Source organism: Amblyraja radiata, chromosome 21, assembly GCF_010909765.2.
Source record: "Amblyraja radiata isolate CabotCenter1 chromosome 21, sAmbRad1.1.pri, whole genome shotgun sequence".
Taxonomy (NCBI): domain Eukaryota; kingdom Metazoa; phylum Chordata; class Chondrichthyes; order Rajiformes; family Rajidae; genus Amblyraja; species Amblyraja radiata.
Window position 1 is genome coordinate 2,063,247 of NC_045976.1, and position 24,519 is coordinate 2,087,765.

Consider the following 24,519-nt stretch of genomic DNA (forward strand, 5'->3'; position numbering starts at 1 on the left):
TACAGGCCCTTCGGCCCACCGAGTCCGCGCCGACCAGCGATCCCCGCACATTAACACTATCCTACACACTAGGCACAATTTACATTTATACCAAGCCAATTTACCTACAAACCTGTACTTCTTTGGAGTGTGGGAGGAAACCGGAGAAAACCCACGCAGGTCACGGGCAGAACGTACAAACTCCGTACAGACAGCACCCGTAGTCAGGATGGAACCCGGGTCCCTGGCGCTGTGCGGCAGCAACTCTACCGCTGTGCCACCCAGGTTCATATGTGTATAAATGATAGGAGCAGAATTATACTACTGTATTTGCCCCTCTGTCATTCAATCAAAGCTGGTATATCTTTCCATCTCCTGCCTTCTACCCATATACCGACACCCGTGCTAATCAAGAATCTGTCAATCTCCACCTTAAAAATATCCATTGACTTGTCCTCCACAGCCGTCTGTGGCAATGAATTCTACAGATTCACCACCCTCTGACAAGCAATTCCTCCTTATCTCCTTCCTAAAAGTACGCTCTTTTTTTCTGAGGCTATGGCCTCTGGTCCGAGACTCTCTCACTAGTCGATCCATCCTCTCCACATCTGCTCTATCCAGGCCTTTCACTATTTGGTACGTTTCAATGAGGTCTCATCCTTCTAGAATAAGAACCAGAATCTCACTGCTATACAGGCCAATATCTAATTAGGTTTATGATTATGTTAGACTTGAATCCAACACTCAGACAGCCTTGTTTTCCATCTGAATTTTGATCTGTTGACATTAAAGCTGAGAGCACCTATAGAGTTTAGAGATACAGCGTGCAAAGGCTTTTCGGCCCATCGAGTCTGTGCTGTGCTGACCAATGACACAGTGTGAACTACACTAGTTGTATGTTTCGCATCATAGGGGCAATTGTTTTTAAGGGACAGGTTGTTTGAAGGAAAAGGAACATCAGGCAAGTGGGATGTTTTTACAAGTGTGCTAAGAGTCCTGGACATGCATGTTCCTGTTGGAGTGACGGGCAAGGCAGGTCAGTGTTAGAAACTTTGGATGATGAGGGAACTTGAGGTTTTGGTTCAGAGTAAGGAGGAGGCATGGGACAGGTGTAGGCAGCTGGGATCAAGTGGATCCTGGGAGGAGTTTCGGGAACTGAGGAGCACGCTAAATAATGAAATCGGAGGGAAACAAGGGGTCAGGAGATACTGTAGCTCTGGCTGATAACATTAAGGATAATCACGACATTTTATAAGCACGTAAAGGGGAACAAAAGGCAACTAGAGACAGTGGAACTTCTCAGGAAAAGTGGTCACCTCTGTGTGGAGCTACAGGAGATGGGCAAGGTCCTCAATGAGTATTTCTCCTCTATATTTACCGACGGTAGGGGAATCGACAACCAGAGGAAATAGGTTTAAGGTGAGGAGGGAAAATGTAATACAGATCTCAGGGGTAACTTTTTTACACAAAGGATGGTGGGTTTATGGAACGATCTGCCGGTGGAGGTAGTTGAGGCAGGGACTGTTGCAACGTTTAAGAAGCATTTAGGCAGGTACATGGATACGACAGGTTTAGTGGGATATGGACCAAATGCAGGCAAGTGAGACTAGTGTAGATGGGGTATGTTGGTTGGTGTGGGCAAGTTTGGATGAAGAGCCTGTTTCCATGCTGTACGACTATATTTCCCTCCTTCAGCCTCTGACACTCCAGAGAGTACAAGCCAAGTTTGTCCTACATAACCATATAATATAACCATATAACAATTACAGCACGGAAACAGGCCATCTCGACCCTTCTAGTCCGTGCCGAACACATAATCTCCCCTAGTCCCATATACCTGCGCTCAGACCATAACCCTCCATTCCTTTCCCATCCATACATCTCCTTCTAGTTATTCCCCTCTAATACAGGCAGCACCCCAGTAAACCTCCTCTGCACCCTCTCCAAAGCCTCCACATACTTCCTGTAATAGGGCAACCAAAACTGCTCATAACACTCCAAATGTGACTTAAAGCTGCAAGTTGATTTTAAAACGGCAATAATTTGTCATAGATTCAAGTATCTTTTTGTTTAAGCAGCAGAGGGATAAATCTTGTTCCCTACCTGCTGTTCCACCTCTTCAGCGTTAACTTGCAACATTGAGCCATTCATCCACTTGTCATGGTGCAGGTTGAATTGGAGGGCAGCTTTCCACAACTTCTCAAAGGGCTCCTTTGCATTGATGATACTCTGGATTTGGTGGTAGGGGCTAACGTGGCCCGTCTCCAGCAGAACCTCTTCATGGTTAATCAGGGCTTTCTGTGCAAAGAGATCAGAAGATCGTCATAGACACAAAATGGAGAGAAGGAATGGGTGATGTTTGGGGTCGAGACCCTTCTTCACCACTGAGTTAAAAAGACAGACTGAAGATTGCCATGTTGAGTCCACCAAAGTGGCTGAGCAATCTGGATGCAAGAGATAGACACAAAAAGTTGGAGTAACTCAGCAGGTCAGGCAGCATCTCTGGAGAAAAGAAATAGGTGACATTTCGGGTTGAGACCTTTCATGTGACCTTGAAGAAGAGTCTCTCCCTTATCCCCCCTCTCCCCCCTTTAAAGGACTTATGTGACCCTTCCCGTACACTGTGCTTTCATCGTCTTAACTACAGCGCCAACCTTGCTGTTCATCGCGGTGTGTGTCTGTATCACCTTGGCTTTGCAACGTGTGAATTTCACTCAGACAGCACTCCCCTCGCTTGCCCTGTCCCCGCCTGCATAACGAGCTGGTGAAAGATGCTGTGTGTGTGTGTGTGTGTGTGTGTGTGTGTGTGTGTGTGTGTGTGTGTGTGTGTGTCTGTGTGTGTCTGTGTGTGTGTGTGTGGCTGTGTGTGTGTGTGTGTGTGTGCGTGTGAATGAGTGTGTGTGTGTGTGTGTGTGTGTATGGGTGGAGTGTGGGTGGCTGTGGTGTGTGTGTGTGGTGTTGGTGGTGTGTGTGGTGTGTGTGTCATGTTGGATGTGGTCTTGACTGGTGTGTGTGTGTGATTGTTAGGGGTGTGTGTGTGTGTGTGTGTGATGTGTGTGTGTGTGTGTCTGTGTGGGTGTGTGTGTCTTTGTGGTGTGTGTGTGATGTGTGGTGCGTGTGTGTAGGCAGCGGAGGTGGTTGTGTGTGTGTGTGTTGGTGGCTGTGATGTAGTAGTGTAGTGTGTGTGTATTGTGTGTGGTATGTGTGTGTGTGTGTGTCTGTGTGTTGTGTCTAGTGTGTCTGTGTCTGTGTCTGTTTGTCTGTGTATGTGTATGTGTGTGTGCGTGTGTGTGTGTGTGTGTGTGTGTGTGTCTGTGTCTGTGTGTGTGGGTGTGTATGTGTATGTGTGTGTGTGTGTCTGTGTCTGTGTCTGTGTGTGTGTGTGTATGTGTGTGTGTGTGTGTGTGTGTGTGTGTGTGTGTGTGTGTGTGTGTGTGTGTGTGTGTGTGTGTGTGTCTGTGTCTGTGTGTGTGTGGGTGTGTGTCCCACTCTGACAGTCAGCAGTTGCTGGTTTTTCAGCAACCTGCTACAACTTGACAGTCGCCAGAAAAGCCCCCTAGGTGGGACAGGCCCATAACACTATCCTACACACCACGGACATTTTACAATTTTACCATCAATTATCCTACCAAGTCAATGCGCCACAGTGCGTCTTGTGCTAATTTGGATACATCTGTTCAACGTTATTTATGTGTAAAAACCGGGAAGGCACGGTGACGCAGTGGCAGAGTTGCTGCCTCACAGCGCGAGAGACCCAGGTTTCATCCTGACTACGGGTGCTGTCTGTACAGAGTTTGTACGTTCTTCCCATGACCTGTGTGGGTTTTCTCTGGTTTCCTCCCACACTCCAAAGACATACAGGTTTGTAGGGTCATTGGCTTGGTAAAATTGTAATTTGTCCCAAGTGTGTAGAGGATAGTGTTAGTGTATGAGAATCGCTGGTCAGCATGGACTCGGTGGGCTGAAGGGCCTATTTCTGTGCTGTATTTCAAAACTAAACTAAACTTTGACCACCATTTAACATTTCTTCTTTAGCTACAAGCAAAGGAGAAGATGCATGGACATTGTCAAACTCTGCTGAGGAGGCCCTCCTGACCTCTGAAGTGTCTATGATGGAGAAGGAGCAATTAGGACAGGATTGAGAAGCTGAAGGATATGCATGGGTATGCAGCAGAGGCACACCACTGAGGTCGTGTGGATGAGGCAGACCACGTCAACACCTCCTGCCCCACCTGTGGAAGCAAGTGGAAATGCCACACATCAGTCCTTGATCGGACTTTGCTGGCTTTACCTTGCACTAAACGTTATTCCCATATCATGTATCTGTACACTGTCAAAAGCTCAATTGTAATCATGTATTGTCTTTCCAATGACTGGTTACCTCACTCTACCTCGGTACACGTGACAATGAACTAAACTAACTAGTCAGTCATTCCCGGTATTGGAGCGGAAACGGGTTATCATCGATCCCTGGGCACTAGCCGACTGGAGGTGTATATTTGAACAATATTCTGAGAGTTTATAGAAAGCAGGATTTGAAAAGGCAAGCAGGTGACATGGGCAGACCATAAGACATATGAGCAGAAAGAGGACATTTGGCCCATTGAGTCAGCACTGCCTTTCAATTCAATGATTCAGTGACGTGTTTTTGTCCCGTGTACCTCGCTACAGTAACACACAGTCCACACAATACACACAGTTCACAAAGTGTTGCCACCTTACTGCCGCCGACAAAGGTGCAAAAATATTCATTAGTCACGTTGGTCCTTCCTTGTTCCTGGCGGCTCCAACCCCACCGGGTCTCTCTCTGTTTTTGTCTACCCCTCCCCCCTCCCCCCTCCCGCCCGATTCTATTTAGTTCTCATCGACCCAGCCCCCCTACCCCATAATCTCATCGACCCCAACCCCCCACCCCGGGCCTCTCTTTGTCCTTGTCCAGACCACCTCTCCACAGCCCCTAGTTGGATCTATCTCTCTCTCTCTTTCTTTCAACCCCATTCTCCAACCTTACCCCTGTAACTATTGACAACCGCACTAATCAAGAACCTATTAATCTCCACATTAATATATCCATTGATGTCCTCCACCGCCGTCTGTGGCAATGAATTCCACAGATTCACCGCCCTCTGACTAAAGAAACTCCTCTTCATCATTCTGAAGGTATGACCTTTTATTCTGAGGCTGTGACCTCTAGTCCTAGACTCTCCCACTAGTGTAAACATCCTCTCCACATCCACTCTATCCAGGCCTTTCACTATTCGGTAAGTTTCTCCCTATAGCCCAGGCCCTCCAGTCTTGGCAACATCTTCAACTATTCCTTTCCCTTAATTAGGACAAGTAAGAGCTACCTGAAGGTGTAGTGTCCTGGCCAAGTTAGAGGCATGAACTCACCCTTTTTTAGTTTAGTTTAGAGATACAGCGTGGAAACAGGCCCTTCGGCCAACCGAGTCCATGCTGACCAGCAATCCCCGTACATTAACACTATCCTACAGACACTAGGGACAATTTTATATTATACCAAGCCACTTAATCTACAAACCTGCACATCTTTAGAGTGAGCGAGGAAACCGGAGCACCCGGAGAAAACCCATGCGGTCACAGGGAAAATGTACCAACTCCGTACAGACAGCACCTGTAGTCAGGATGGAACCGGGGTCTCTGGTGCTGTGAGGCAGTGATTCCACCGTTGTGCCACCGTGCCCTAGGCTCACCTCCTTGATGAATTTGCCGATGGTTTGGTTGATGTCTCTCAGCTTGGTCATGTAATGCTGGGCCTCGGGCATGCGGTCCCTCCTATGGAATTCCCGCACCATGGCTGCAGTTTCCTCAAGGCGCTTTGTGAAGTCGCTCTGCCAGTGGAGGAGCCGAGATACAGCAACATCATGCTCTCTCTGCAGCCGGATCACACTGAGAGGGGGACGGGGGGGGGAGAGACACACCGTGTGTAGAGGGGAACTGCACATGCTGCTTCAAACAGAATCCCCCTACTCTGGGCAAGAGACTGTGCATCTAGCCCATCTATTCCTCTCATGCCATGTCCTCAATTTAAGATAGACCCAAAATGCTGGAATAACTCAGCGGGACAGGCAGCATCTCTGGAGAGAATGAATAAATGAGACCCTTCTTCAGACTGAGACTCAGGGTGAGAGGGGAAAGAGATATAGACGGTGCTGAGGAGAGACACCACCAGTGCCACAATATAGTGAGCAGACCCTCAGCAGTGTTTGTAGCTTAGTTTAGAGATACAGCGCGGAAATAGACCCTTCGGCCCAGCGAGTCTGGACCGTGGTCTTGACGTGGATAAGCTTTTTCCATTGAGAGTAGGGAGGATTCAAACAAGGGGACATGATTTGAGAATTAAGGGACAGAAGTTTAGGGGTAACATGAGGGAGAACTTCTTTACTCAGAGAGTGGTAGCTGGGTGGAATGAGCTTCCAGTGAAGGTGGTGGAGGCAGGTTCGATTTTATCATTTAAAAATAAATTGGATAGGTATATGGACGGGAAAGGAATGGAGAGTTATGGTCTGAGTGCAGGTAGATGGGACAAGATGAGAGTAAGTGTTCGGCACGGACTAGAAGGGCGGAGATAGCCTGTTTCCGTGCTGTAATTGTTATATGGTACACGACACTATCCTACACACACTAGGGACAATTTACAATTTTGCCAAAGCCAATTAACCTACAAACCAGTACGTCTTTGGAGTGTGGGAGGAAACCAAAGATCTTGGAGAAAACCCACGCAGGTCACGGGGAGAACTTACAAACTCCGTACAGACAGCACCTGTCGTCAGGGTTGAACCCGGGTTAATGCTGCAACTCTCCCGCTGCGCCACCGGGCCGCCCCGTCTCATTTGATGCTGGAGTAACAGCGGGACAGGCAGCATCTCTGGAGAGAAGTAATGGGTGACGTTTTGGGTCGAGACCCTTCTTCAGACTGATACAATTATTCAATTTAAATTATTCCACAATTCTGATTATAGCACTTTGCGTCTGTTTTCGCTGTAAACCAGCATGTTTGCCTATCCTGTTTATGTTTAACCCATCAGTTCTTTTGCTGACACGAGGCTTTGGGAATCATATTTAGGAAACAATGTGCAAAAGGTTTGTTTAAACTTAAATGCAGGGCAGTGTGAGTAGGCGCCGTGCCTGCCTGCCTTGCCCGGCTGGGAGGTGACTGGGCTGCCGGCGTTTGGTGGGTAGCGGGCGGGCGGGCGGAGGTCGCAAGCACTGCCTCGCTGCTGTGATGTTCCCCACTAACCTGTTCCTCACGATCGGCCTGATGTGGGCCGGCCACGAGAAGGTTTTGCTGTTGAGAGAGATGTCCTCATTGGAAAGGCGGGCGTAATCCACAAGGAACAGGAGGTTCTCGGCGGCTACGTCCAGCTTCTCCTGGAACAGGAGGCAAGAGATGAGGTCGGACTTGGTCCGCAGGCCGGCGATCAAACAAGACACAAAGTGCTGGAGTCAACTCAGCGGGACAGGCAGCGTCTCTTGACCCTTGTCTACCCCCAATTTGTCTCTCTCCCTACCCCATGTCTGCTGTCTGCCTACATCACCCTCCCCCTGCCCCACCTCTCATCTCATCTCCCTCTGCACTTTACCCCTCACCATTCACCCGTTCCCTTCTCCCACCACCCTTCCCCCACACACCTGTATCTGTGACCTCTCCCCCACCTGTATCTGTGACATCTCCCCTCTCCCCCACCTGTAAGTGTGACCTCTTCCCCCCCCCCCCCACCTGTATCTGTGATATCTCCCCTCTCCCCCACCTGTATCTGAGACCTCTCCCCTCACCTGTAGCCTCTCCCCTCACCTGTACCTGTGACCTATCCCCTCACCTGTACCTGTGACCTCTCCCCTCACCTGTATCATTGGCAGTTCTTGGTCCCTCAGGTTCTCCACATCGCGTCGCATCAGCACCAGTTGGGCGGTGCAGTCCGCTGAGCCGGTCACCCTGCGCACCACCGCACTGTACAGGCCACACACACCGCCGTTAAACCGTGCCGACGCCAGGGCCACCCTGCCCACCACCAGCTCGGCTAGGCTGCGGCTACAGGACACAAGACGCTGACCAGACAGGTGTAGAGAGAGAGGGGTCAGTGTTTGTGATGCAGCCGTGGGCACTCACACTCACCCCCCCTCACCCCTCACTTAAACTCACTCCCCCCACCCCTCCCCTCCCCCCATCACCGGGGGCACTCACACTCACCCCCCCTCACCCCTCACCCAAACTCACCCACCCCACCCCCTCGGGCTCATTCACCCTCTCCCCTCCTCCCTCGCTCCTCATCCATGCTCGCTCTCATCTTCCCCTCCCCCCCACCCCTCTCATCTCACCTCCTTACCCCACCCCCCCAAACCCAGTTCCTCACTTCTCCACAAACACCTTCCCACCCCACAGTTTCAGAAAGTGGTTGAACACTGCATGATGAAAAGGCCCAGGCCCTCATTGAGCTGTTAGGATTGTGCATGATCTAGGATCTAGGAGTACAGGTGCATGGTTCCTTGAAGGTCGAGTCACAGGTAGATTGGGTGGTCATAGGGTTGGCACATCGGCCTTCATCAGTCAGTATTGAGTATAGAATATTGGGCAGTCACGGTGGCGCAGCGGTAGAGTTACTGCCTTACAGCGAATGCAGCGCCGGAGACCAGGGTTCGATCCACCCATCTGACAATCAACCCCCCCCCCCCCACTAATCTGTATCCACCTATCACTTGTCGGGCACTTTGCCTTCCATCCCCGCCTCCTTTCTTTCTTTCTCCCTCCTACTACAATGACCGAAGAAGGATTCCAACACTAAACTTTGCTAATCCATGTCCTCCAGAGATGCTGCTTGACAAGCTGAGTTTAGATTAGTTCAGTTTAGAGATACAGCACGGAATCAGGCCCTCCAAGTCCTCACCGTCCAGCGATCCCTGCTCACCAACACTATCCCACACACACTAGGGGCAACTTACAATTATACCAAGCCAGTTAACCTACAAACCTGTACGTATCTGGAGTGAGGGAGGAAACCGGAGCACACAGAGAAAACCCATGGAGTCACGGTGAGAACGTACAAACTCCGTACAGACAGCACCTGTAGTCAGGATCGAACCCGGGATTCTTGCGCCGTAAGGCAGCAACTCTACTGCTGCACCACCGTGCCGCACATTAGAGTTTAGTCCAGCTCTGGCAGCACACAGATTTTATTAAATCGTGAGATAAAGTCCTTCATGGTAGGCGGAGCCAGAGTATTAAGATGCATGGGATTCATGGTGACTTGGACACGGATTCAGAACTAGCTTCCCATAGAAGGTAGAGGGTGATGATGGAAGTGCTGGAGGTCACTAATGAGGTGACTGTTGCCAGAAGTTCATAAATTCATAAATTCTCGGAGCAGTATGAGGGCATTCGGCCCATCAAGTGGACTGCGCTATTCAATCGTGGTTGATCTATCTTTCCCTCTCAACCCCATTCTCCTGCCTTCTCCTCATAACCTCTGACATCGGTACTCATCAAGAATCTGTCAAAATCTGCTGTAAAAATGTCCAATGACTTGGCCTCCACAGCAATGAATTCCACAGATTCACCACCCTCTGACTAAAGAAATTCCTCCTCATCGCCTTTCTAAAGGTATGTTCTTTCATTCTGAGGCAATGCCTCAATGGTCAAGATGGGAGGAAATACATCGAAGTCCCTCACCCTGAGCACAGGATCGCCCCAGGGTTGCGTCCTCAGCCCCCTATTGTACTCCCTGTACACACATGACTGTGTAGCTAGGTTCAGCGCCAACTCAATAATTAAGTTTGCTGATGACACTGTGGTGGTGGGCCTGATCTCAGACAACGATGAGAAGGCCTACCGGGAGGAGGTGGCTGATCTGGCACTCTGGTGTCAGGACAACAGCCTCCTCTTGAACATCAAAAAAACTAAGGAGCTGATCGTGGACTTTAGGAGGGCACATCATCCAAGGACGTACACTCCATTGAGGATAAATGGGGATACTGTGGATAGGGTGAGCTGTTTTAAATCTGGGAGTCCACATCTCTAAGGATATGACATGGACATCACACGCCTCAGCACTCGTGAGTAAGGCAAGGCAGCGCCTTTACCACCTCAGGCAATTGAGGAAATTCAGAGTGTCTCCGAGGATCCTCCAGTGCTTCTATTCAGCGGCTGTGGAAAGCATCTTGTCCGGAAATATTACCATCTGGTTTGGGAATTGCTCTGCCCAGGACAAGAAGGCTCTGCAGAGAGTAGTGCGTTCGGCCGAACGCACTATGGGAACTTCACTCGCCCCCCTGCAGGAACTATACATCATGAGATACAACTCTAGAGCCAATAAAATCATGGGAGACCCCTTCCACCCCTGCAACGGACTGTTCCAGCTGCTACGGTCAGGCAAACGCCTCCGTTGCCATGCTGTGAGAACGGAGAGGTTGAGAAGGAGTTTCTTCCCAGAGGCCATTCGGACTGTAAACTCCTATCTCACCAGGGGCTAACTTTACTGAACCTTTTTCCTTCCAATATTTAATATGTAAAAGAATATGTGATTCTGTTTGTAGTTTGTTTGGTTGTTTGTTTGTTTGTCTTTTTGAACAAAGTCCGCGAGCATTGCCACTTTTCATTTCACTGCACATCTCGTATGTGTATGTGACGAATAAACTTGACTTGACTTGACTTAACTTGCCCTCTGGTCCTAGATTCTCCCACTAGTGGAAACATTCTCTCCACATTCAGTCCATCTAGGCCTTACACTATTCGGTAAGTCTCAATGAGGTGTCCCGTCATTCTTCTAAACTCCAGCGAGTACAGGCCCAGTACCGTCAAACGCTCATCATATGTTAACCTAATCATCCCTGGGATCTTTCTCGTAAACCTCCTCTGAACCCTCTCCAAAGCTAACACACCCTTCCTCAGATATGGGGTCCGTATCTGCTCACAATACTCCAAATGCAGTCTGACCAGTGCCTTATAAAGCCTCAGCGTTATATCTCTATTTTTATTTTCTAATCCTCTCGAAATAAATGCAAGCATTGCATTTGCCTTCCTTACTACCGATTCGACTTGCAAATTAACTTTTTGGGAACCCTTTGCACCTCCAATTTCTGGATTCTCTCCCAATTGAGAAAATAGTCTATGCCTTTATTCCTACGATAAAAATGCATGACTCCACACTTTGCTACACTATATTACATTTGCCAATTCTCAGCCCACTCTGCCAACCTGTTCCTGCCCTTCTGCAGAGTCCCTGCTTTCTCTACGTCCCTCCTATCTTCGTATCATCCGCAAACTTGGCCTCTAATCCTTCAGTTCCCTCATCCAAATCATTGATATAAACCTTACCTGATTTAATGCGGAGCAATCAAGCATCAGCAACTCCAGAGGGATGTGGACTGGAAGGGAAGCTAGCTCTGCATCCATCGTCCTGAGTTTCTCAATCTCCCTGACGTAGGTACTCAGGTTAAACTCTTGGTTCATTGTAGCCTCAATCTTACCCTCAGTGTCTGGGGACAGGAGGTACTGGTACGGTTCATACACTGAGCAGTATCTGCCAAATGACAAAAAAATGCCTTCAATAACTGGGAACAAGGTCCCCCATCCTAACAACATGGCATGGACCATCACTAACGTACTCTGAAATTGGGAAAATGATTCTCTTGCCCAGAGTAGGGGAATCGAGGAACCGAGGTCATAGGTATAAGGTGAAGGGGGAAAAATTTAATAGGAACCTGAGGGGTAAATTTTTCACACAAAGGGTGGTGGGTGTATGGAAGCTGCTGCCAGAGGAGGTAGTTGAGGCAGGGACCATCACAACGTTTAAGAAACAGTTAAATAGGTGCATGGATAGGACAAGTTTGGAGGGATATGGACCAAATGCGGGCAGGTGGGACTAGTGTGCACTAGTTTTTTGATCACTGTGAATACCAAGTGTTTTGTGCCCCTGCTGTGGAGTGCTGGATGCACCATTTGCACCTGGTGCCAAGTGAAACATAACCTGCTGCTGCTGGGGATTAGCATTCCATGTGATCTTCTTTACAATGGAACAAAAAACCCAGAGTGGGTGAGTGATTTGTAGTGCATCTCCTTTTAGTCTGCAAGGGTGATCCCACGTTTCCAGTTCCCTGGCACTTTCATTATCTGTTTCACATCCAAACAAGACCCGTCAGACTTTGATTATCCAATGAAGGGCAATGTTGAGGAACATCACAGCATCTTACATGTGTTGTGGCATTCAGGGTTCAACACTGAATTCAACCAACCTAGTCTTCTCCGTTTGTGACTGAACCAGCCCATTTTGTTTAGTTTCAGGTTAGTTTAGTTTAGAGATACAGCGCGGAAACAAGGCCTTCAGCTCACCGAACCCATTCAGACCAGCAATCCCCGCACACGACCACTATCCTACACACTAGGGACAATTTACAATTTTTACCAAAGCCAATTAACCTAAATGGGTCTCGACCCGAAACGTCACCCATTCCTTCTATCCAGAGCTGCTGTTTGTCCCGCTGAGTTACTCCAACTTTTTGTGTCTATCGTTGGTTTAAACCAGCCTGCAGTTCCTTCCATAGAACCGTAGAAAATAGGTGCAGGAGGGGGCCATTCGGCCCTTCGAGCCAGCACCACCATTCATTGTAATCATGGCTGATCGTCCCAAATCAATAACCCGTGCTTGCCTTCTCCCCATATCCCTTGATTCCACTAGCCCCTAGAGCTCTATATAACTCTCTCTTAAATCCATCCAGTGATTTGGCCTCAACTGCCCTCTGTGGCAGGGAATTTCACAATTTCACAACTCTCTGGGGGGAAATTTTTTTTTCTCACCTCAGTCTTAAATGGCCTCCCCTTTATTCTAAGACTGTGGCCCCTGGTACTGGACTCGCTCAATATTGGGGACATTTTTCCTTCATCTAGCTTGGCCAGTCCTTTTATAATTTTATATGTTTCTATAAGGTCCCGCCTCATCCTTCTAAATTCCAGTGAATACAAGCCTAGTCTTTTCAATTTTTCCTCATATGACAATCCCGCCATCCCAGGGATCACTCGTGAACCTACGCTGCACTGCCTCAATCACAAGGATATCCTTCCTCAAATTAGGAGACCAAAACTGTACACAATACTCCAGATGTGGTCTTACCAGAGCCCTATACAACTGCAGATGAACCTCTTTACTCCTATACTGAAATCCTCTTGTTATGAAGGCCAACATTCCATTAGCTTTCTTCACTGACTGCTGTACCTGCACGCCAACTTTCAGTGACCGGTGTACAAGGACATCTACCTCCCGCTTACCTTACCTAATAATCTTCCCCCTTGTTTTTGCCGCCAAAGTGGATAACCTTACATTTATCTATATTATACTGCATCTGCCACACATCTGCCCACTCACTCAACCTGTCCAGGTCACCCTACAACCTCCTAACATCCTCTTCCCAGTTCCCACTGCCACCCAGCTTTGTGTCATCCACAAACTTGCTAGTGTTTGTCCTAATTCCCTCTTCCAAATCATTAATATATATGGTAAACAGTTGCGACCCCAACACCGAGCCTTGCGGCATTCCACTCGCCACTGCCTGCCATTCTGAAAAGGACCCGTTCACTCCTACTCTGCTTCCTGTCTGCCAACCAATTTTCTATCCATGTCAACACCCTACCCCCATTACCATGTGCTCTAATTTTAGTCACCAGTCTCCCGTGCGGGACCTTATCAAAGGCTCTCTGAAAGTCTAGATACACTACATCCACTGGCACCCCTTCATCCATTTTACTTGTCACATCTTCAAAACATTCCAGAAGATTAGTCAAGCATGATTTCCCTTTCATAAATCCATGTTGACCTGGCCTAATCATTTTACTGCTATCCAAATGCCCCATTATTACCTCTTTAATAATTGACTCCAGCATCTTTCCCACCACTGAAGTCAGGCTAACTGGTCTGTAATTCCCCGTTTTCTTTCTCGCTCCCTTCTTAAAAAGTGGGATAACATTAGCTATCCTCCAATCCACAGGAACTGATCCTGAATCTATTGAACATTGGAAAATAATCAGCAATGCGTCCACTATTTCTAGAGCCCCCTCCCTGAGGACCCTGGGATGCAGACCATCTGGCCCAGGGGATTTATCATTCTTCAGTCCCGTTAGCCTACCCAATACTATTTCTCGCCTAATGAAAATTTCTTTCAGTTCCTCTACCCCCTTAGATCCTCTGTCCTCTGGGAGATTGTTTGTGTCTTCCTTAGTGAAGACAGATCCGAAGTACCTGTTCAACTCTTCTGCCATTTCCTTGTTGCCCATAATAATTTCACCCCTAATTTCATCCGACACATAAAACTACAAGCCTGTACGTCTTTGGAGTGTGGGAGGAAACCGGAGCACCCGGAGAAAACCCACACGGTCACGGAGAGAACGTACAAACTCCGTACAGACAGCACCCTTAGTCAGGATCGAACCCAGGTCTCTGGCGCTGTAAGGCAGCAACTCCACCATGCACCACCTTGTGAAGGTCACCTCCCCATAACATGAACCCAGTATCAACTCCCCACAGATGCTGCCTGATCTGATGGGTATTTCAAACACTCTCTTTAGTTACACATTTTCAGCCATTACTGATCCCTATCCGTGTCTGAGCATGACATTTTGTTTCCTTCCACCCTCTATCAGCTAGAGCTGAAAATAAGGTTAAAAAAACCCATGATGTTTCACAGTAGATAGACACTAAGAGCTGGAGTAAGTCAGCGGGGTCAGACAGCATATCTGGAGGAAAAGGAATAGGTGACGATTCAGGTCGGAACCCTTCCTCAGACTCGACCCCAAATGTCAACCATCTTCTCCAGAGATGCTGCCTGACCCGTTGAGTTACTCCAACATCTATCTTTGGTATAAAGCAGCATCTTCAGTTCCTTTCTAAACTTTTTATTTTATGTTGAGTTCTTTGAGCTAAAACACTGACTATTTCATCCTCCATTACTGGTCCTGATGCTAACTTGCAGAGTGTGAAGTTAAAGAACTTTTGAAACTATGGCTGGTCCAATCCATACAATAACATAACATAACATAACATAACATGGACACAGACCCATTCACCACCATATTGAAACCAACTTGACACATCCAAGCAATTTGAACCTCACTGCAAGTTTTGTGTCCTGTCGATTTAATGTCGACAAGGATGGGTTTGGGAACAGCTCCATCCAAAACCACAAGGAATTGCAGTGAAATTGCAGCCCAGACCATCACACAAACCAAACTCCCTTCTATTACCTCCATTTACAGCTCACGCTGCCTTGGCAAGGCCAGCAGCATAATCAAGGACGAGTCCCACCCTGGCCACTCCCTCTTCACCACTCTCTCATCAGGCAAAAGGTATAGAAGTGTGAAAACGCACACCTCCAAATTCAGGGACAGTTTCTTCCCAGCTGTTATCAGGCAACTGAACCATCCTACCACAACTAGAGAACAGTCCTGAACTACTATCTACCTCATTGGTGACCCTCGGACTTACTTAGATCGGACTTTACTAACTTTATCTTGCATTAAACATAATTCATGTTATTCCCTTCACCATGTGTTTATACACTGTGAACGGCTCAACTGTAATCATGTATTGTCTTTCCGCTGCCTGGTTAGCACGCAACAGAAAGCTTTTCACTGTACCTCGGTACAGGTGTCAATAAACTAAACTCATGTACACTTCAGCAGCCTTGTCTTCACACAGGGTATTCACACACTACATCCCATAGTAGTCATTGTAACCTTACCTAAGCGGCCCATAACTATTGCTTTGAGCAACAGCTTGAAGCCTTGCTTTAATATTCAGGACGTTTTCCTCTTCCATTTGTACTGAGCCAATATACTTGACTTCCAGGTAGTCTACAGCCTGCAGAAGAAACATAAAGAATGGTGACCTTAGCCTCAATCCTCCCAAACAATGAACTAGAAAGGCGCTACATTGGACACAGATACAAAACAACATTTATTAGTTTATTTAGTTTAGAGATACAAGCCCCTCAGCCCACTGAATCTGCACCGACCAGCGATCTCCTCACACTAACACTATTCTACACACAGTAGGGGCAAGTTACATTTATACCAAGCCAATTAACCTACAAACCTGGATGTCTTTGGAGTGTGGGAGGAAACCAGAGCACCCGGACAAAATCCACGCAGGTCACGGGGAGAACGTACAAACTCCCTACAGACAGCACCCGTAGTCAGGACCGAACCCGGGTCTCTGGCGCTGTGAGGCAGTAACTCTACCTCTGTGGGGCAGTAACTCTACCTCTGTGGGGCAGTAACTCTACCGCTGTGGGGCAGTAACTGTACCACTGTGGGGCAGTAACTGTACCTCTGTGGGGCAGTAACTGTACCACTGTGGGGCAGTAACTGTACCGCTGCACCACTGTTGCTGAGGATAACTTTGTTATCCACTCATCCATAATCAAAGGTGAAATTGATTTACACAGGAATCATGAAGGTGATTGGAGCATGAGCAGAGAGATAGTTATTGGAGGGCAAAACACATCACAGGTGCTGAGAGCATTGGTCAGTCTGTTGCAAAGTTTCTGGGCAGCTCAGTTGGTGAAGACAGCAGTGAACTGTTATTGAAGACCCCAAACCAGAGTGTAGTGGTGAATGGTCAAAGCCAGCACCTTTTCAAAGGGAAAGATCACCAGAAACCTATGAAGGGGAGTTGTGAAGGCTCCCCAGAAGCATCTCCACCCTGGGCAGGTGGAGGGCATCAGTGATCGAGGCCGCGGTCCAGTAAGGGGTGGGCAGTAGAGGACGCGGTAGAGGGTGGGTGGCGATGGTCAAGGCCACTGTCACCGGCGGTAGAGGATGAGCCACGTGGTTGTTGGAGGATGGACCTGCCGCCGGGAACAAAGGAGGTCCCAGCGTGAGGGGACTGCCAAGGGGCGGCACGGTGGCACAGCGGTAGAGTTGCTGCCTTACAGAGCTTGCAGCACCGGAGACCCCGCTTTGATCCCAACTAAGGGTGCTGTCTGTACGGAGGTTGTACCTTCTCCCCGTGACCGCATGGGATTTTTCCGAGATCTTCGGTTTTCTCCCACACTCCAAAGGCGTACAGGTTTGTAGGGTAGTATTAATGTGCGGGGGTCGCTAGTCGGTGTGGACTCTGTGGGCCAAATAGCCTGTTTCCACGCTGTATCTCTAAACTAAACTAAACTAAACTAAGGGGGACCACAAATGGATTGTGTTAAACGTGGTTTGTGAAAAATTGAATATTTTGTAACTGTGTCTGCGCCCTTTATGTGGCGACTCTTTGCATACCTTGTGTATACAGAATGGAGAATCTCACTGTGACCTTCATTCATTCATTCATCAATCAAATCGAGTGAAGTTTGTAGCCATACACACGTATGGTGCAGTACAATGAAGACCTTGTGTGCAGCCCCATCACACGCAGAGTTTCAAACAACATGCAATACAAATTCCACAAGGCAGTAAAAAGATAAAATGTGCACAAACAAATACATTGGTTCAAAACTACACAAAGACGTACAGGTTTGTTGGTAAATTTGACGGTAGAAATTGTACATTGTCCCTACGTCACTGGTCGGTGCAGACTCAGTGGGTCCACGGGCCTGTTTACGCATTGTATCTCTATACTAAACCAAACACAATTAAACATCAAGTCCATGGCAGTGCAGGAGGCAGTCTGTAGTGTTCCCTTGTCTGGGTAGCATTAGGGTTGTTCTGCTTGGTTCTAGAAACTGATAGTTGGAGGAAAGTGGCTGTTCCTCAACTCAGTAGTGAGGGGTTTCCGGCTTCAGTTTACTGTCACGTGTACCGAGGTACAGTGGAAGGTGTTGTCACGTGCTAACCAGCCAGCGAAAAACTATACATGATTATAATCGAGCCATTCACATTGTACATATACAGGCACATGATAAAGGGAATAACGTCCAGTGCAGTCCAGTAAGGTCCGATCAAAGATAGTCCGAGGGTCTCCAATGAGGTAGATAGTAGCTCAGGACCATTCTGTTTTGTGTGCTAGGATGCTTCAGTCTCCTGATAACAGCTGGGAAGATACTGTCCCTGAATCTGGAAGTGTGCGTTTTCATACTTCTATACCTTTCCCCCGATGTGAGCGCGTAGAAGAGGGAGTGGCCAGGGTGCGACTGGTCCTTGATTATGTTGCTGGCCTTGCTGAAGTGGCGTGGGATGTACATGGAGTCAATGGAAGGGAGGTTGGTTTAACATAGACATAGAAAATAAGTGCAGGAGGAGGCCATTTGGCCCTACGAGCCAGCACTGCCATTCATTGGGATCATGGCTGATCATCCACAATCAGTAACCCATGCCTGCCTTCTCCCCATATCCCTTGATTCCACTAGCCCCTAGAGCTCAATCTAACTCTCTTTTAAATTCATCCAGTGAATTGGCCTCCACTAGCAGAAAATTCCACAAATTCACAACTCTCTGGGTGAAAAAGTGTTTTCTCATCCCAGTTTTAAATGGCTTCCCCTTTATTCTTAGACTGTTGTCCCTGGTTCTGGACTCGCCCAACATTGGGAACATTTTTCCTGCATCTAGCTTGTCCAGTCCTTTTATAATACACGTTTCGATAAGATCTCGCCTCATCCTTCTAAATTCCAGTGAATCCAAGCCCAGTCTTTCCAATCTTTCCTCATTTGACAGTCCCGCCATCCCATGAATTAACCTCATGAACCTACACTGTACTGCCTCAATAGCAAGGACGTCCTTCCTCAAATTAGGAGACTTAAACTGCACACAATACTTTGTGTGATGGCCTGCGCCCACAGTTCCCTGCAATGTCTTGCAGTCTTGGAGCTGTTCCCAAACCCATCGTTGAGAAGAAGAGTCAACATTAAATCCACAGGACACAAAGTCAGGCAGTGTTCCCAAGCTGGGAACATGCATCCTTGATCCAACTGTTAAGAGTACTTCATCTAGGAGTCACCGTGGAGCTGGTCTCTGCTGAGACATGTATTATGAGACAATAGCACAGTCGTAGAATGGGAGAATAAAAGAATAATAGTGAAAGAAAATGTAGCACATGCTAAGCCAACAGTTGCTGTTACGGTAGCGGTAAACCTGGCTACTTGCACAGTGGACTTTCATGAGTACATAAGGTCTAAGAGCAGAATTAGGCCATTTGGCCCCTCAAGTCTACTCCACCATTCAATCATGGCTGATCTATCTTTCCCTCTCAACCCCATTCTCCTGCCTTCTCCCCATAACCCCTGACACCCGTCCTAATCAAGAATCTGTCAATCTCCACCTTAAAAATACCCATTATTCTGAGGCTATGACCTCTGGTCCTGGACTCTCCACATCCTCTCTATCCAGGCCTTTCACTATTCGGTAAGATTCAACGTGCCCCCCCCCCCCCCCCCCCCTCGATCTAGCATGTAGTATATGAAGGGAGTTGAGCAACAGATAGCTACCTGAAAGAGCTGGTGTTCAATCCTGGGGATCTGCTGGACACCAGTGACAATCAGATTCACCATCTGACCTAGTCCTTCCATCACTTCATCAATGGTCGGGGTAAATGTGACGCCATTACCATCCACGTGAGGTGTCTAAACAGTAAATGAAACAAAACAGCTTCATATATATTAGTATCTATGATCATAGAAGTTGGGAGGTCATGTTGCAGTTATATAAGATGTTGGTGAGGCCACATTTAATGTTCAGTTCTGGGCTCCATGTTATAGGAAAGATGCTGTCAAGTTGGAAATGGTACAAAGAAGATTTATGAGGATGTTGCCAGGACTGGAAGGCCTGAGCTATAGGGAGAGGTTGAGCAGGCTAGGATCCTTTGAGCGCAGGAGGATGAGGGGTGATCTTATAGAGAAGTATAAAATCATGAGTGGAATAGAGCACAGAGCGTGGGGAATTAGGATCCAGAGAATATATGTTTAAGGTGAAGGGGGAAAGATTTTATAGGAATCTGAATCCCTATTTTTAAACTCTAGTCCTCTTGAAAGAGATGCACAGATTGCATTTGCTTTCCTTACTACCAACTCAACTTGCAAACTCAACAATGTTTTAATCCTCTCCCCTTTTATTCCTAAAAGGAATGTGCATGACTCCACACTTTGCTACACTATATTCCATCTGCTACTTCTCTGCCCACTCTCCCAACCAGTCCAAGTACTTCTTCAGAGTCCCTGCTCTCTGGACTTGACTTGAAACATCATCCACACATTTATCTCCTCCCACCTAGATTACTGCAACTCCCTTTACACTGGCATCAGCCATCTTCCCTGTCCCGCCTGCAACTGGTCCAACACGCCGCAGCGAGACCTACTACATTAAAAGTCTTCTCACCCACCACACCACCTCCAAGTCCCTCAGATCGGCCGACTTGGGGTTACTAAACATCCCGTGGTCTAGGCATAAACTCAGGGGCAACCGCGCCTTTGCGGTTGCAGCTCCTAGACTGTGGAACAGCATCCCTCTTCCCATCAGAGCTGCCCCCTCCATCGACTCATTTAAGTCGAGACTTAAAACTAATGTTTACTCTCAAGCCTTTCTTGACGTCCTCTAAGGGAGGGCTATATTTATGTATGTACTTAATCTATGAACCGATGTTGTAGAACGTTAGTACCTCCACCAATGTAAAGCACTTTGGCCAACGGGAGTTGTTTTTTAAATGTGCTATAGAAATAAAAGTGACTTGACTTGACTTGACTTCTCATTCCCACCTACTCCTCCACCTATCTTCATATCACCCGCAAACCTGGCTACAAAGCCTTCAATCCCCTCTTCCAAATCATTAATATACAACGTGAAGAGTAGCGGCCCCAGCACCGAGCCCTGCGGAACCCTGCTAGTCACTGGCCAGAAAAGCCTCCTTTATTCCCACTTTGCCTTCTGCCATACAACCAACCTTCTATCCATACTTGTATCTTGCTTCTAATACCATGGGCTCTCATCTTCTTTACTGGCCTCAAAGGTTATCAAAGGCTTTCTGAAAATTCAGCTAAACAACATCCTTGTCTGTCCTGCTACTAACTTCCTCAAATAATCCCAACAGATTCATCAGGCAATATCTCTTCACATTCACAAATCCATGATGACATCAGCCTATTTTATCATGAACTTCTAAGTACTCGGAAACCTCATCCCGAATGGGGGTTAAATTATTGGTGGGTTAATCTGCTTATTGGTAGGAAAATCAGGTGGGCAAAGGTCGCCAAAATGCAGAGAGACAAGGTGATATCAAAGTGTTAATGAAACGTGCCAAGTAACGGCAGAAGATGTTTAAATCTGATAAATGAATACTAATGATGTTAGAATCCTCACCGTGAAGGATACAGTCTGGAAGCATTGAGGAGCAGAGAGACCTTAGAAACATAGAAAATAGGTGGAGGAGTAGGCCATTCGGCCCCCAGCCAACTGTTCAATATTATCATGGCTGATCATCCAGAATCAGTACCCTGTTCCTGCTTTCTCCCCATATCACTTGATTCCATTAGCCCTAAGACCTATATCTAACTCTTTCTTGAATACACCATTGTGTGCAAGTCCACAAATCCTTGAGGATGGCAGTGAAGATAAATAATGTGGTGAAGGCAACATGTGAGTAACTGGCCCTCATTAGTTTGTGCATTAAACACAAGAGCAGGGAGGTGATGCACCAACATTATAAAATGCGGTTCAGACCTCAGCTGGAATATTGCAAGCAGTTCTGGCCACAACATGAGAAGAAAACATTATGAAGAAAGAGTCTGAAGAAGGGTCTCAGCCCAAAATATTATCTATTAATCTGAAGAAGCGTCTCAACCCAAAACGTCACATATTCCTTTTTGCCAGAGATGCTGCCTGTCCTGCTGAGTTATTCCAGCTTTTTGTGTCTATCCACAGTGTAAACTAGCATCTGTAGTTCCTTATTACACGCAAGGTTTCCAGGAATATGGACCAGATGTGGGCTAGCTTACAATGGGGTATCTTGGTCAGCATGGACAAGCTGGGCTGAAGGGCCTGTTTCCTTGCTATGATATTTTGTACATTACTAGTGGAAAGCATCTTGCACCATTTAATTCACGTTAAGCTAATAACTGGAGGTTTCAAATGATTACAATGCTTATTGTGTCTATCTTCGGTTTAAACTAACATCAGCAGATCCTTCCTACACAAGAAAGATGATGGATGTACAGGAGCAGAGGATATTAACTGGGATGTTGACTCAGATGGAGTGCTTCAGTTATGAGGAGAGTGTGGTAAGGCTGGCATCAGTCTGAAGAAGGGTCTCGACCTGAAGCGTCACCCATTCCTTCTCTCCAGAGATGCTGCCTGTCCAGCATTTTGTGTCTATTGAAGAGGGGGCATGATTGAGGTATGAAAAGATATGAGGGGAATAGATGGGGTAGACTATATCAGAGATGAATATGGAAGTTGGTGGCACGGTGGCGCAGCGGTAGAGTTGCTGCCTTACAGCGCCAGAGACTCGGGTTCGATCCGTCTACGGGTGCTGTCTGTACGGAGTCTGCACGTTCTCCCCGTGATCTGCGTGGGGTGCTCTGGTTTCCCCCACATTACAAAGATGCACAGGTCTAGTGAGTAGAGTGAATCTCACTGCAAGGTACAATGAAGAAACTTGGATATATCAGCCTTGCCTTTATGAGCTGCCACGTCTCTCATGTGTAACACTCCAGCCTGTGCTGGTTACTTTACTGTAGACGGTGAACTCACAGGGGCATGTACAATAAAGCAGACACACTAGAATCTCTTGACAGCAGGCAACATTTGCTTCGATATAATCATTAAGCTCCATTTGTATTTGTTCCTTTAGTTAATCTTCATAACACCATGGAGGCAAATTAACAACCAAATACCAATGTACCAGTGACAAGCAAACTATCCACTGAAATAGTAAGATTAAACGAGAACTTACCTGTTCGAAGTTTGATCTGTATTTTATGAGGAGTTACGATGAGGGATTACGTGAAGAACCCGTCCAGCACGCATGCGCGACATACTTCAAAGCAGCGGTGTGGAATCTCAGAAGACATAACAATTGAAATAAACATAGTAAAGAAAAGGAGAACTTAATTACCAGCTGATCTCTGTAATTGAGGGTGGGAGCGGAGGGCACGTAATCCCTCATCGTAGCTCCTCATAAAATACAGATCAAACTTAGAACTGGTAAGTTCTCGTTTAATCTTACTATTTTACTTCGGAGTCACATGAGTGACTACGTGCAGATTTTAAAGCTCTGTGATTTCAAACCGTGTAACAGTTCACACTTCACTCGCTGCCGAAGACATTCGAGGGAGGAAGTATGTTATCGAAATCAACCATGAATCTGTTTGTAAAAACAATAATGGTGTTTATTAAACAATAACAAAAAACAAAATTGCTCCCCGGTCTTAAATTATATATTTGCAGATTCAAATATTTTTTCTGCAAACAATGCAGGTTCTGCCAACGGCTTATTATAAAAAGTTTGAAACGTTTTTTCCCCAGACCACCCCGCTGTAACCAGGATGTGGTCCATAGGCAAGTGCCATCAGCATGACCGTCTTCAGGGTTAATTGTTCCAGGGTGAGGGACCTGGCTGGTGACCATCCCCAACGGTATGTCAGGACCACAATGACATCCCAGATTTGGGTGTACCTAGGTCTGGGGGGATTGGAGTTAAATATGCCTCTCATGAGCTTGATCACCAGTGGGTGGGACCCCATGGCCTGTTGTCCTGGTGCCTGAATTAAATAGGCTGACAGAGCACTTCTGGCTGTATTAATGGCGCTGTAGCTGAGTCCTTCATTGTGGTGAAGGCCTGCCAGGAACTCCAGTACATTGGTTACAGTTGTAGTTGAATATGTGGTTCCTGTGTTCGAACAGTATCTTTCCCACTTCTTGATGTTTGACAAGTATTGTTTCCTTATGGATACACGGTGGGATGCTGTCATCGTGTTGATGGTGTTGTCTGACAATCCCAGGCCCAGCAGAGGCCTTTTCTAAATCTGCAACCCAAGAGTTTAATTTTATCGTGGCATGGGTGGCTTATGCCTGATACCGGGTGAGTTAACAAGTCTGGGCTACTGGGAAAAGTCATTGGGGTCTCGACGACCATGTCGAGGACCACTGGGAACCATGGCTGTGTAGGCCAGTCGGGTACTATCAAAATACCTGAAGCAGAGTCCATCTGTATTTTGCGTAGTACCCGACTGATGAGGCAGAAGGGAGGAAAAGCATAAAAGAAGAATCTTCCCTAGTCCAGCGCGAACGCATCTATCGCTGCTGCCTCAGGGTCTGGTTCCCAAGCGACATACATTGGAACCTGGTGATTTAGTCTGGATGCAAATAGATCGATATCTGGCGTGCCATATTGCTTTGTAATTTTAGCAAATGCTTTGGGATTTAACATCCATTCGGTGTTATCGAGCTTTCACCAGTCCCATGAGACTGACGTCGACTGGTGGACGCGGTGGGGTACTGCCGCTTGGGTTTTGTGGGTCTGCTCGTTCCGGGGTCTGCCCTCATGAGGCCAAATGTTTTGGACTCTTCTTCCAGGTCCTTCACTTTTTTAAAGAGGTCCTTACCGAAGAGCAGGATTTGTGGCT

At 47.3% G+C, this 24,519-nt stretch overlaps 1 protein-coding gene across 1 annotated transcript in view; it reads right to left on the reverse strand.

Moving 5' to 3' along the window:
* The window catches only part of LOC116984950 (dynein heavy chain 3, axonemal-like), a 344,183-nt gene that overhangs the window by 249,074 nt on the left and 70,590 nt on the right, over nt 1–24,519 (reverse strand). Inside the window, exons 14-20 of the mRNA XM_033039311.1 lie at nt 19,393–19,527; nt 15,721–15,839; nt 11,309–11,513; nt 7,843–8,046; nt 7,238–7,368; nt 5,691–5,886; nt 2,083–2,277 (exon numbers count right to left, since the gene is read on the reverse strand). Of these exons, the coding sequence (XP_032895202.1) occupies nt 2,083–2,277; nt 5,691–5,886; nt 7,238–7,368; nt 7,843–8,046; nt 11,309–11,513; nt 15,721–15,839; nt 19,393–19,527 (1,185 nt within the window). The remainder of the gene's footprint in view (nt 1–2,082; nt 2,278–5,690; nt 5,887–7,237; nt 7,369–7,842; nt 8,047–11,308; nt 11,514–15,720; nt 15,840–19,392; nt 19,528–24,519) is intronic.